Source organism: Mytilus edulis, chromosome 3 (genome assembly GCF_963676685.1).
Source record: "Mytilus edulis chromosome 3, xbMytEdul2.2, whole genome shotgun sequence".
Classification (NCBI taxonomy): domain Eukaryota; kingdom Metazoa; phylum Mollusca; class Bivalvia; order Mytilida; family Mytilidae; genus Mytilus; species Mytilus edulis.
The window spans coordinates 66,487,959-66,502,519 of record NC_092346.1 but is presented as its reverse complement, the minus strand read 5'-3'; the positions used below and the strand labels follow the sequence as shown (position 1 = coordinate 66,502,519).

At 31.7% G+C, this 14,561-nt stretch overlaps 2 protein-coding genes across 5 annotated transcripts; one reads left to right on the top strand and one right to left on the bottom strand.

The window, feature by feature from the left end:
- Positions 1-4,584: 4,584 nt before the first annotated feature.
- LOC139514925 (hemagglutinin/amebocyte aggregation factor-like) lies at positions 4,585-7,327 on the bottom strand. 2 transcript variants are annotated; one of them, XM_071304508.1, is made up of 5 exons: positions 7,251-7,327; positions 6,405-6,636; positions 5,558-5,689; positions 4,910-5,030; positions 4,585-4,673 (listed from the first exon to the last, which is right to left on the bottom strand). In XM_071304508.1, the coding sequence occupies exons 2-5, from the start codon at positions 6,613-6,615 to the stop codon at positions 4,634-4,636; spliced, it is 504 nt and encodes a 167-aa protein (XP_071160609.1). In that variant the 5' UTR covers positions 6,616-6,636; positions 7,251-7,327; the 3' UTR covers positions 4,585-4,633. The 2 variants fall into 2 exon arrangements, with proteins under 2 accessions (XP_071160609.1, XP_071160610.1); XM_071304509.1 differs by having other exon boundaries at positions 4,910-5,027.
- Positions 7,328-8,823: 1,496 nt separating this feature from the next.
- On the top strand, positions 8,824-12,964 carry LOC139517163 (uncharacterized). 3 transcript variants are annotated; one of them, XM_071307878.1, is made up of 3 exons: positions 8,824-9,123; positions 10,199-10,434; positions 11,524-12,964. In XM_071307878.1, the coding sequence occupies exons 2-3, from the start codon at positions 10,215-10,217 to the stop codon at positions 11,994-11,996; spliced, it is 693 nt and encodes a 230-aa protein (XP_071163979.1). In that variant the 5' UTR covers positions 8,824-9,123; positions 10,199-10,214; the 3' UTR covers positions 11,997-12,964. The 3 variants fall into 3 exon arrangements, with proteins under 3 accessions (XP_071163979.1, XP_071163978.1, XP_071163977.1); XM_071307877.1 differs by having other exon boundaries at positions 8,868-8,890; XM_071307876.1 differs by lacking the exon at positions 8,824-9,123 and adding an exon at positions 9,680-9,831.
- The last annotated feature ends 1,597 nt before the right edge of the window (positions 12,965-14,561 follow it).

Genomic DNA, 14,561 nt, shown 5'->3' with positions numbered 1-14,561 from the left:
CCAATTTAACTTTCCGTTTTTAAACAGTAAAAAACTATATCAAAATTACTGGACTTCAACGCAAAATACTAAAAAGAGATGTCCATAAAAACGAAAAAAATTAACTAACGGAACATGTGCAAGACAACTGATATATTCTCCTGACTTGCTAAAGACATTTTGCGAGAAAGACAATAACAATCAAAACCAAGGAGTAAACAAAGACTCATAAAACCAAAGGACATTTACATCAACAGTTATAAATAATAATTAAGAAACAACACGAACTCCACTAAAAACCGGGAGTGAAATCAGGTGCTCCGGAAGGGTAAGCATTTCCTGCACCGTATACGGCATCCGTCGTGTTATTTCTTTGTTCAGTTCGGTAATGATGGAAGGTTATTATGACTGAGGAATAATATCAGATATGATTTCTGACACACTTTTGTCATAATGGCCAATCAGCTCATGATGGCGACCGTAACATTTCTTGAGTGATGACCTTAATTTGATTGATTCATAGCCCTGTCTTAGCAACTTTTGAGAAAGCAGTATTCCTCGTTCAACAAAATCAACGTACTTTGAGCTAGCTCTAGAGAAACGAATCAATTGAGACACATATACTCCATATGCTGGTGCCGCTGGACTGTTGCTACACAGAAATGGAAAGTTGACTATAGGAAAATTAAAATCATCGCGTTTGTCATAAAGTTTGGTATTCAAACTACCATCTGTAGTCATTTCGAGAAAAAGGTCTAAATATGAAGCAGATTTATCTGTGTAGATAGTATCTTTAATTTCAAGTTCACTTGGATATATTAAATGTAAGTGATCACTGAATCTATTATTATTAAGAGACAGTACATCATCAATATACCGAAAGGTGAAATTAAAAGACTGGGCTAATTTCTTTTCTCCTTTCTGTACAAGCCCTTGGATAAATTATGCTTCATAGGAATATAAAAACAAATCTGCAAGTAGAGGAGCGCAATTGGTACCCATTAGGATTCCAGTAGTCTGTTGGAAGACCAAACCTCCAAATTCAACAAATATGTTGTCAATTAAAAAGTCCAGCATGGCAGTGATATCCTCGTCGGTATATTTTTTCCTTGACTCTGTATGATTTTTCACAAAGTAAGCTGAATTCGAGCCCAAAACCAGATATTTAAAACGTTTAGTGCCCTTTTTGTTAAAGAAACACAAGCATAAGTAAGGTTAAACACGGTAATTAATTGCAATAAAATAATTAATTGAAACATTGGAAACAGAACTGTCGGGGAAAAAATTGGGAAATGAAATGTGCATTGTAACAAGAAGACCGCATAATTCTTATATTTCTTAAATCAAAAAATTAAGTCAAATACATTGCAAGGCATAGTACCTAAATAAAACGACCTGTGTTAAAAAAAAAACAAATACAGCACGACCCTTGTACGGTTGTATAGCTGGTGGTTTTTAATCCCCTCTCACAATGCAATAGTTCTGTATGTCTATCGATTAAATGGTAGTAATTGTATTATTAAGGATGGACTTAGGTGAGGTTTCGGAATTTTTGTCAAATGTTCGGACTGTTTGATTTTTTTCAATACGATACAAGGTAAAATATGTTGGCCCTTAACACCCATTAATCATTCCATATAAGATTACATAGCTTGTAAAAGTTAATTTACCAAAAAGGAGTAGATCCGATAAGGTCCGATTTTGGCCTCAAATTTCAGGTTCACCTGACGAAAGCTTTTGGACACTTTTTAAACACAGAAGTGTCTATTTCAGTTGATTCAGTTAGTTTATGTGAAATATTTTAACTGATTTAGTCATTAAAAACGCTCCGATTCAAGCTTAAATATGAAAAATCTATCAAATATGCCAAAAAATGTCACTTTTCAAATGTTTTTTTTTGTCAAAAATGAAAATGGCCGCATCCGTGTTCATCCTCAATCTTTATATATGTTATGTATTATCATCAAATACAACTTACTTTTCAATATTAAGAATGAACACAAATGCGGCCAGTTTCATTTAAGACGAAAACTGTCTAAAATTTGGCTAAAATGCTAAAATTGTGAAGATTTCAGTAATTTAGCATGACTTAATGATGCTAGTACCCGATATATGTGCATTGTATTGTCAAAAACAGTCCATATTTATGTAGCAGAAGCATTCTACTTTCTAAAAATAACTAAAAGTTTACATTTTAACAATTTTGTAAAACTTGTATATTTTGGGACCAAAAAGGGGTCTTACTGGACCTACTCCTTTCAGCAGATTCGTGATTTCTTTTCTTATGATTTGCGAGGCAAGTAATCCAAATGCAAATGTAAGGTAAAAGTCCGAGTCAGCTGATATCGGATATGTTCCTTACGTCGTCGTAACTACAATATCCTTCCCTTTCATGAATGTGACCTACCGAATTAGACTATTTACCGAATTTGTTATAACATGAGCAACACGACAGCTGATACATGTGGAGCAGGATCTGCATACCCTTCAGGAGTACCTGATATCACCCCTAGTTTTTGGTGAGGTTCGTGTTGCTTATTCTTTAGTTTTCTATGTTGTGTCATATGTACTATTGTTTGTTCATTTTTAGACATGGCGTTGTCAGTTTATTTTCGATTTATGAGTTTGACTGTGCCTCTGGTATCTTATGTCCCTCTTTTATTATGTTCCTTAACTTATACTATTCCGACTTTTAGTATCAATTTTGTATTCTTGATTTTTTTTTAATTTCAACTATGTGCACTCTAAAATCGAAAACGACCGTGAATATTCAATGGACTGCGGACGGAAAAAATATTACATGTCATGAGGGTAGTTTCAAACTGTTCGGCCTTGGTATGTGCATTTGAATGTCTAAAATGTCAAAGTTAGAGTAGGATACATTCATACATGCATGTTTTCTTTATGAATATGGGTGTAATATCTACAGATGAATCGGCCTTACTCAATCACTCCAGTTCATGTACTTTTAAAGAACACTATCATAGTATATCATTTATAACATTTTGTTATATACAAGGTTGCATTTCGATCTTTAAGAATATATCCTCATCTAAAGACACAGTACTATAACCGACTCTCAATGTCATTTTAGATTTATGAAGAAATTGAATAAAAACATGTAACCAAAGATACCATGATATGAAACAAAAGGTGTCAAATGTTTCTAATATACAAAAACTGTATCTCGTTTCAAAATTAAAATAACTCCAGGCTACAATGGTGTATCACATTACAATGTAGAAATTGTATGAGTACAACTTTTAAAACTGAATCTGATATAAATAAATAAACACCTTTGCATACCTGGGGTATTTTGAAATGTGACAATGATAACATTTGTAATGAGGGTATCATTGTTACGTAGTTTTACAATCAGTACGGTGTTTTAAAATAAACACTGAAAATGTCGAAACAGTAAAATCACAAAAATACTGAACTCTGAGGGAAATTCAAAACGGAAAGTCCCTAATTAAATTGCAAAATCAAATGATAAAACACATCAAACGAATGGACAACTGTCATATTCCTGACTTGGTACATGAACATGGTCATCCAGTACAAATATTTGTTGAATATCAGAAATATTCTTTAATACACCAACAACCTCTTTTTGTCTCTTTTATCGTGTCTATTCTCAATGATGGCAAATGTTCATGGAAAATTTATAAAGAATAAAAATAAATACTTCTTGCACAATTTTATTTTTTTGTATGTACAAGAACACGTAAAATTTAAAAAAAATAGCTCCAATGTTAAAGAAATTTTTTAAGTGAAAAGATTATAACATATGTAAAACATTATCAAAGGGATCATGCCCTAATCGCCTGTGAGAAAAAATAATGCAATATCCAATATTGTTTGTATGTTTGTTTCCTGCTGGTAGCTTATATTACAATAAAACCATAGTTAAAATATTTTTTATGAGGCTAAATACAACAGTTATAGCGTTGTCAGTTAATTTTCGACCTATGAGTTTGCATGTCTCTCTTGTATCTTTCTCCCCTCTTCTATACAGATGACATTGTCATCACAGTTTTAAGCTTTGATAATGTCTTTTTAACTAATTATTTAAGGCAAAGTGTCATAACTCTTGCAAGAATTTTTAAATCAAATAAAAATTTCATTTAATAAGAAAAATACACTTTATGACATATAATCCTATCAAGTATGAATGCTTCAAATCTCAAATTCTCATAACCTTAACAATAATATTCCAAATCAACCTTACGATAATTTTGTTATCGCATCGGACGTACGATGCAGTTGAGATTTCTGGTGAACAGTCTCAGAGAAGTGGCGTAACTAGAAATATTGAAGTAAACCATATAATGTTCAGTGGATGTTATTCTATATATTTTTCTCGTTAGGCAAATAAGAAAAAGAAAGGATAAAAAAAAACCATGATCTAAATGGGCCGTCTCATTACATAGTGAATGGCCTTACGGTGTATCATAATGATATTTTTGACTCGCATATGAATGTATTATCGCATTTGATACGCATAGAACAATATTTAAAGAAAAATGTATGGTAGTTCCTTGTTTACCGGCCATGTATTCTTCAGTTTTTTTTTGTCGATTTCCAAATAAATCAAGCTGCAAACGAATTCGTTATTCTTTAATGTTAACAATTTTAGTTATGTTCTGTCTATTTACCCCAAGCGACATATTTCGAATGTGTAATCTCGGTCCCTGAAATAAAAAGGATATTTTAAAATGTAGTTAAAATGTAGGTGCAAATGGTCCATGTAATAAAATAACAGTAGCCTCTTGATCAATCAATATTTTTCGAAAAAAAGGTAACAAACACTGAATGATTGTTTTTGTGGCATACAACTTTTTAATTTCGTCATATTTTCATGATTTGTTGCACTGAAGTTGTGTTTTCATTTTTCTGTTATTCGTCTAGATTAAACTATTTGACTTACTGATAGTTATTGTCATGACTACTAGCCACTCCTCTGAATACAAAGTTGGCTGGTGCATACAATGACCACGCATAGTCTAAATGAGTTTTAGGCAACTTCTGGCATTCACTTAATGTACCTGCTGTGAAAAACAAATATTAATAGTTAACTATATACTTACATGGGGAAAGATACAAGAAAGGTACACGAAAGATGTTTACCTTTTTCGTAAAGTTCATTATTTACCGCCTCATGAATAAGTCCTGTAAATTTCATTTGTCGTAGTCATTATTGAACAGACTTTAATGACTACGTTCAGTATTGAGTCATTACAAATAAAAAATTAAAAAATTAAAATAAAGAAACATTAATTTTAACGAATTTCCATCGATCATAACCATGGTTTCTGTTGAGAATTTTTCACATTCACAAGATATAAGAATTCCAATCAATTGCCACCTTTAGTTAGGTAACACGAATTGAAATAAGATGTCTGGTTTACTGACCAAAACAAAATTTAAGATAAAATGATTATTTAAATCAATTACTTTTGCATCAAAGTTATTACTTTAAAAATCTTACACTTATACAATTTTATCAAACAATCTATTAGATTTTTACTATAATTTGAAAACTTTGAAAAACGTGATTGGTCGTGTATTCAAATACCTTCGAAAGCACAACAGTAAAATTTCCATCTTCGGTCTTCTGCTGTATTGTCATGAATACTTTCCATTCCAGACATAACCGATTGGTTTGGGCACTGAAATTCAAACGATTGCTCAAAGGAATTGACATAATCTGCAAAATATAAACATATGATATATATGCACATTTAAACATGGCACTATAAAGAACCTGAAAAACCTTCAATTGTAGTTTTAACTGAATATGCCTGAAACCTTTTGCCAATTGACATTGTTTTTCATTACTGTTTTTTTTTTTTATTATTGCCGACACATATTTTTTTCAACAAACACATTCCGAATAGTACAGATATTTATTTTAACCTTTCCATTTTATTAATAATGTGTTATGTTCTTGTTCACGTATGTTAAAATTGACCAACATAAGATACATATTTTCAAACAGGTTCTAATATGGTGATTATACAGAAAACAATGAAAATCATGTTATCTCTTTTTTTCTGTCTTAACTTTCTTTTATTTTCACTTGCATGTCCTTGTTTACAGCTATAAATGTATTGTAACCCAGTAATGTACATTAGTTTTATGAGTTCGATATGTCCTTAATCCATTTGACCGTTTCTGTCACTTGTGTGAAAGTTGTTTTTCTTCTGAATCGACAGTGTGTAACTTATTTGTAGCCAGGCATTTGTAAAATTATCACAGTCATGTTCAAATGCACAAAAAAAGTTAGAGCTACCAGAAACCGTATCGATCGCGAATGAAAAATCAACTATTGAAGAAATAAGAAGATGATTGTTTTTAGAAGAAAACATTCATTATGAATATATTATATCATAAATTTTGATAAATCAAATCAACAATCTCACCAGTCCATTGACATCCAGAAGATGACTTTCCGGTTGGTCGACAAAGTATCTCAAATACCCTATCCTCAAAAAAGTTGTCATGTTTACTGTTAATTTCATAAACAGCACAACCAGCAGGACATTTGAAATTCAGTTCTTTGTCCATAGCATTCATCCATCCATGAACAGTACCGATTGTCAAAGTCAGAAAATAGACACAAGTCGTTGACATTTTAATGGATAACGGTTATACCTAGAACATGATACAATATTCTTCATAAAATATCAACAGATTATACTGCTTGTTTCAAGGTTAATATTTTATATTCGATAAAACAAACAAAAAATACGAATCAAAGATTATTGATTATGCCGCGATAAATGATGTTATAGAAAATGTGTGTACATGTCAGCAGGTGTCTTTAACCGTATTGCAGTATCAAGAAAGGAAAAGGGTTAGTGTAATGATTTTTGTAGTTGCCTCTTAATACAAAACATATATCATCGTTCGTTTCGTAGCTCATAATAATCTGTATTGAATGTTAAGAACCTATCATTTTCAAATGTAAGTACAGGGACTGAAATTAAATGAAAAACTTTTTAAATATAGGCCAACGAAACTGACGAGTGAATTCTGAATTAAACATTTATACTACATATGGATATATATATGTATGTCAAAATGAATGCAACAGTCCAAGAACATTTTTCTTAGAAGAAATATTCGTAACTCATCCAGAATGAAAAATGTATAATACATATGTGTTACAAAAACAAAAATGGTCAATGTATAAACACTGAATTCCAGAATCATTCCAACATTTCGTTATCATTATTAGTCTTCAAACCAAGGAAACAATTACTTACCTCTGACCTAGAATACATACAAGAATGAAGGTACGATAAATATGGTAAATATGGAATACATGTACATGAAAGCGATAAGCTTGTCAATGCTTGAAATATCTTATCTTAAGTGTTGATTGAAATTTCAAATCAGCCAACATCGTTTAAAACAAATTTGAACAACATAAGATATTTATTGGTTACAAAATATTCGTGCTTGCTATTCAAAAGCGATACAATTCACCTAAAAGGGTGTAAAATGTGAGATCACAAAAATACTGAACTCCAAGGAAAATTCAAAATGGATAGTCCCCAATCAAATAGCAAAATCACAAGCTTTAACAGATCAAACGAACGGACACATGTCATATTGTGGACTTGATACAGGCATTTTCTTATGTAGAAAATTGTGGTTTAAAGCTGGTTTTAAAGATAGCTTACCTCTCACTTATATTACAGTCGCACAAAATTCTATTATATTGACAGCGATATGTGAACAAAACAACCAGACATACTAGTTAAACATGTCAAAAATAGGGGTACAACAGTCACCAATGTCTTATTAACTAAATCACTATAAAACAAACAAATATATAAACAAATATTTACCATGATACAATAATGGCAAAAAGTAAAATCACAAAAATACTGAACTTCAAGAAAAATTCAAAACAGAAAGTCCCTAATGGAATGGCAAAATCAAAAGCTCAAGCAAATCAAACGAATGGAAAACAACTGTCATTTTCCTGAAGTATAGAGCCACGTAATATGAAACAAACAAACACAACAAGGCATATGTGTTTCCCCTGCGCGTATTGATTTTGTGTCCTAAATTAATGCACTTTATACTTTCCTTTACATTAAATGATTAGAACTTGGTCATTCCCGAAACTCATGTCGTGCTCAAACTCAGTTTCATACTTTTTTTATATAGACTCGTGTATTGTTTGGCTTATGTCTGGAAATACTTTACTGCTTTTTCTATTATGTATGTTGTTTTTTTTTTAGAAAGAGGGCATTCACATTGTGTCACTGATTTTTTGGCGTATTTCTTTTTGTAAGGTAACATTTTAAACATATACTTGGACGAAATGTATTTTAGTAAAGTCTTAATCCCAAGTGATATTTCACACATTGTCATGCTTGTAAATATGTTTTATAACAATATGTCTTTTTGTGTAAAGATTTGGTCGTAAACGGGAGCTCAAAATCAAAAATCAATTTTTTGTGTAGTTTTCAATGAGTTTTAGAAATTTGAAAACTGAATGTTAATATGTGAGAATAAGGAACTATGACAACTGACATCTTCAATACCATTGTTTTTATGAAAACCTTAAAGGTGTTATTTAGTTCATTTATACAAACAGCAACAATCAGTATAGTTGGGTACAAAACTGTTCATTTCAGACTATTACTGGTGTTAGTAGATGGAATAACTTCGTCTTGGTTATTTTAAAAAAACATATTTAAACCAATTTGGGTTTATAAAATCGTCTATTGATGTTATATCAGACAAACTATTAAATGCACTGAATCCGATTACGTACAAACGTCTGGTTCGGTGTATTTTATGATATTAATTTTATGTTGACACCCACGGTCACGTTCCATTTTGGTATGCATGCGATTCCGTTAAACGTTGACTTGTGATTCGAATTAAGGTAAGAATAGCAATATCCTCTGAACTTAAAATAAAAGTGCCTTTTCCATCGAAAACCGGATACCCTTAATTTGATTACGTCGTCTTCGGAGTGCCATACATTTTAAATTGACAGACAGTATCTTTATATCTGTGTTTAAAAGACATAAAAAACAAATACTTCGGTGTTTGGATATTTTCCAGATGTTTAAAGCTTGATCCTTTTATAAATGGCGATATTCACATCAAAATCAGGTAAGCATTAACAAAATGAGAAATAAATGTGTTTATAAACTTGGTCAAGTATATATTTTCAATAAAATATAAAACTGAAAGACAAGTCGACACACATGATATATGTATTATCGAATTGTTTGTATTGGGAAATCAAACGGTTTCCAGTTTCGTTTTGTACACAATCATGACAATTGTTTTGTCATCTTTCATAAAGAACAAAATTTGAAACAAATGATAACGTAAATAAATGCGTTTTGTGGTTGTTGTAAAAGTTCTGATAATTCATTTTTATGCAACATTACTGTGAGTGTATTTGTCCTTAAGGAGGAAGTACAAAGGTTATTGTTAAATCATTATATTGATTGTATGCATGATCTTTGTAAATTTATTTTTAGCAAAACAATTAAAACGTTCATCCTATTTTTCAATAACAATAAATATGGCATATTTTCAAAAATAAATTGGCATATTATAATTTGTTATTGAATGTTTGGACCAAAAGGAATATTGGTAAATAACGATATGTGTAAATAAGTGTACATACATTTTCTAACATTGCTCAGTCTTAAGTTTTCTGTATTTTGTATACTGCTGTTTGTTTGCCTTTCGGTCGTTTTTCGTTACTTGCCGTGGCGTTGTCATGTTATTTTGCGTGGCATTATCAGTTTGTCGTCAACTTATGTCATTTGAATTCCTCTATAATATCTTTCATCTCGGTATTGGAGTGTATGTTTATGTTCTATTCGCATAACTTTACAAAACAAGACATGACCAGCATGCACAAACAAATACACATTCGATACACATTTTGAAATCATTAAACATAACAAATGCCATTGTAAAGATAGGACGGATAGTAATCATGAAAGCGCAGGCAAAATATGGACTTAGGGTTTCTAAACTTAGGGTGTAATGGGGCCCAAAAATTCACATGTTTGAATGGAAAATGACTAAAGAATCATTAACAATTGACACTGCTTTCAGCTTGTTCTTATATCTATCACTGTGAGATGTAAATCAGAACTTCAGCTTTTGCTATTCAATATGTAAGGCTTCGTTTTTTTTATCATTATATATCTCTCATTCTTTTTAGATTAAAGTTTGTCAACATGTCTGAAAGCGAACACACGTGTGACCTTTGTTATGAGGATTTTGACAGAGACAACCACGAACCAAGGAAATTGCCATGCTGTCATACATACTGTTCTCAATGTTTAGAAAAAATGGTGTCACGTAATGCTTCTATCACTTGCCCGAATGATCGTTCTATCCACAAACTAGGAATTCTGGGTGTTTTCGGTTTACCTCTGGATTCATCCAAACTCGCAGGTGAGCTACATTATCTTTTTGTTGTCTTGCCTGCAGCCACGTTTAGAAATATATTTTGGTAGATTTGGCCATTTTTAGTCATTATAAGCAATACGAATAGAAAAGGGCCATAAAATACCAAAGTCAAAAATGAAAATAACAAAGAGATAAACTAAATTAAGTCCAAAAAGTAATAGCTGAAAAATCAAGATTGAGCAACACATAATCTATCTAAAGTATAGTGTGCGACCTTAAAGGGTTGATAGTATCCAAATTAAGTGTATATTTACTATTTAATGAATGGCTTCGCGGATTATTCAATGTTAAGAGTCAAAAATTAATTTTATGGTTCAATAAATTCAAAATAAATTATTGCCATTCATTATAAATAAATGTCTATCAAAAATAAGGCTCAAAAAACTTTTTATATTATCTATATTTAAAATAACAACCGTACACACATGTTGGCTTATGAATACACAACGCCAGAGTGGGCGTGTCGCCATAAGAATTGACAACATTGAAAATAAAACTAATACTTTTAACCAATCAGAAGACAGTAACTGCACCAAATTTATTTATTATTTAATACAATGGAATGAGGTGTATATTTCAATGCGACAGCAACCCGATAAAAATAATATTCAAAGGGCATCTATATGGCTTTAAACAAGCAACAAAAGTCGTTTTTATATGATATCGAAATATCTTTACTGTCCCGACTCTTACAGATTGGTGAATAATTAAACAGATGCGATAAAAAAAAATAAGCTGTCAACAATATATTCTCCAAATTACAATACATTAAGATTTTACAATGTCACAACATGTCTTGTCTTAACAACATGATTCATGATTAAACACAAGTTAGAATGTATGTCTGCATTTTAAACTTTCTCTGTCAGTTATTGTTAGTTTCTTGGAATGATATGTTTACATCAGTGTTCATTAAAACGAGTCACACCTTGCCTATACTTTTATATAAAATTGCAAGTATAAAACGAGCACCTGTCTACTTGTATGTTTCATTTAGTAAGTTTTACTGTGAAATAATCATATCGTGCCATTGCATTTAATTCTTATCTGTTTAATGTATGATTTCTATTGTAGATATTGATAAAAGAGAAGTGACATCTCCTGTAGGAAGTATAAATTTCAGCAGCGATTTTGTAGATCCGTCTAGACCGACTACAGCACGGTCATATAGGCAAGCACAGAATCCTGTCAATAACAATCCTATACCTGTTTCATCCCACCGTGAACAGAACAATACACCACATTCAACTGGCAACAATTATTACATGCAGCCGTACCCCAATATGCCATATAATTATTATACACAGTTTCAAGGTTTTTCTCAAATTCCTATTTATGGTCAACAAATAACATCAAGCGTGTGGCCGTCGCCATATCAGTGTCATTTCAATAATACCAGCCAGTTTTATCAGCCAATGATGACGACCGCTACAACTTTTACACATGATGGGAACTGTGGACAAAACATCATAGTAAGTTCTCCTGGTGGACACATAGTTATAAGTGAGGATGGATATGACCAGATGATTAATGTTGTTCATTTTTAAAACATTTAGAAATAGCATTAACGTCAAACAGTTCTTTTATATATACTTACTTGATTATGTTAAAATTCTGTGTATATAATTGTTTTTAGTTGGAGTTTCTTTCTTATTTTTTGTTGGTGATCGTACGTTGTGTCAGCTGTATATTATTTCATCGGTTTTTCTGCTCACACCTAACGTTTGTCTTTTTATCTGTTCCCTGTTTGCGATTTTATTTCACTGAGAATATTAGTATTCCCCTTTTTAGTTTATCATTAATATTATATTTCAAAATAAGATATACAAGTTTAATGTTTCCGTCCAAATTATCTACTGAAGAGATAATCATGATACTCTGCTAAATTAAGACTTTTGAGTTGTAAACCTGGATTGTCATGTCAGTCTCAATGTAGTGTATCCCTAAATTTCTAATTTTCCATTGTTTACACGTTAAAAAAGAGACGGAAGATACCAATGAGATATTTAAAACTCATAAGTCGAATACAATCTGACAATGTCATGGCGAGAAAAGAAAAACACCAAAATACAAATAAAAGCTAACACTACATAGCAAAGAAAAAACGACAACATACTAAAACACGCGGTTGCTCTTTTGTGCACCGGCATGGTAGGTAAATATTGCTCCACATGTAAGTACAAAACCGATGATAAGTCTCACATGGTCCTCACCATTTTAGAATTCACAACAAATGACAGGATACGTTCTGAATGAAATAAATATGAAATCATCTCTATAGGCTTGTAGCAACCAACATTGTCAGACCATACATGATATTTGCTAACTCAGTGGTGTTGCTTCCTCCTTTATTTCGGCGTGACTGTGTACTTATGCATCTAGCCAGTCTCTTGTTGTGCTTTGTTATTTTTTTGTATTCTGGTCTTTAATGTTTGCAAATGTGCTTTGTCTATACGCCATTTTGTTTTTATTTGTTGACATTTTTTTTTATAGTGATTAAAATTATTACACAATATTGACTGCTGTTCTCATATTTTTGATATTTTTACCTATTATGTCTGTTTGTTTTGTTCACACATTGTTGTCAATATTACGGAATTGTATGACTGTCATACAAGTGAGAGGTTTAGCTATTAATAAAACATCTTAAGAAAATTGCTGTACCAAGTCAGGAATGTTGTCCATTCGTTTGATGTGTTTGAGCTTTAGATTTTGCCATTTAATTATGGACTTTCCGTTATCAATTTTCCTCGGCGTTTAGAAGTTTTGTTTTGTTATTTTTTTCTTATACAATATGTCTTATCCGAGGAGAAGACTACGGCCTTCCAGTTACGGAAATTGATAAATATATGTTGTCATCTGTGGAAATAATATTCCAGAACTGTCAACTAGCTTGTGATGTCATCCGCTAATTTTCAAAGGCATGATTTCAATCTCCCCACTTGGAACTCGTGGTTTAATAGCTTCTTTATACGCAGCAACCATATATCAGGTAGATCATGCAAGGAAGTGCAAGCGTTGAATATCGAATTAACGGGGAGGTATATACTCCAAACGCTGCTGGAATGTTGCTTAATAGAAATGGAAAATTCACAATTGCGACGCTGAAATGATCACTTTTGCAGTCAAGTTTTGTTGTCAACCGACCCTCCTTGTCAATTTCTAGATGTAATTCAAGATATGATGCAAACTTACCTGTGTCTGCATTATCTTTGATTTCGAGTTCAATGGGGAAAATGCGTTCAACACAGTCACCCAATTTTTATTTATTAAGTGAGGGATCATGATACTTCAAATAGTGTATCTTGAAGTAAAAACGATAATGCTAGCATCTTTTTATTCTTCCTAAGAAGCTCCTTGACGTCTGCCGTATTTAAATAAAGAAATTATCCAACTGGAGAAAGAACACAGTTTGTTCCAAAGGAAATGCGGATTGTGTATTGAAAAACGTCTTTAAACGTAAGTGATATTTTGCCAACAAAGAAATCAAACATCTTGATAATATCAGTTTCAGAGAATTTTTGGTTTGAATCAGAGTGATTTATCCATCGCTGAGACAAGATACCTTTATCTAAAATGTTCATTCTTTTCATAAAACAAAGCAGGACCAATGCTAAACAATTTGTCTTAAAGTTTGGAATGGGAAATACTTGCGTAAAGGATAGACAATTCAAATGTAATTATACACCAGAGAATAAAGACTACGACTGCATGAACTCTTACGAGATTTTTTTTAATCTTTAAACATACACATCTGATTCACACCGCCCCTAGAGTGTGTAGTTTTACATAAACATTGAAGACAGGCTTTGATTGATGGTAAAATTTATGTTTAGGATTCGTGGAGCTTTTGGAAGACCTAGTATCATTATAACGTTTTGTATTTGAGCCTTTATGCAACTTAAGTCTCCAATACAGTAAAGGAAAATACAGTTCTTCACTTTTGATTGGAATTCCAAATGAACATATAATAAGCTTATGATTATTTAAGGTTCCCTATGTGGTAATTGTCGTTGTGGTAAATATTGAGTTTCTTAGTAAATTTTCCATACTTTTAAAATCCTTTATTAAGCAATTTACGTAATGTGATTTACACATGAAAATGATGTTGG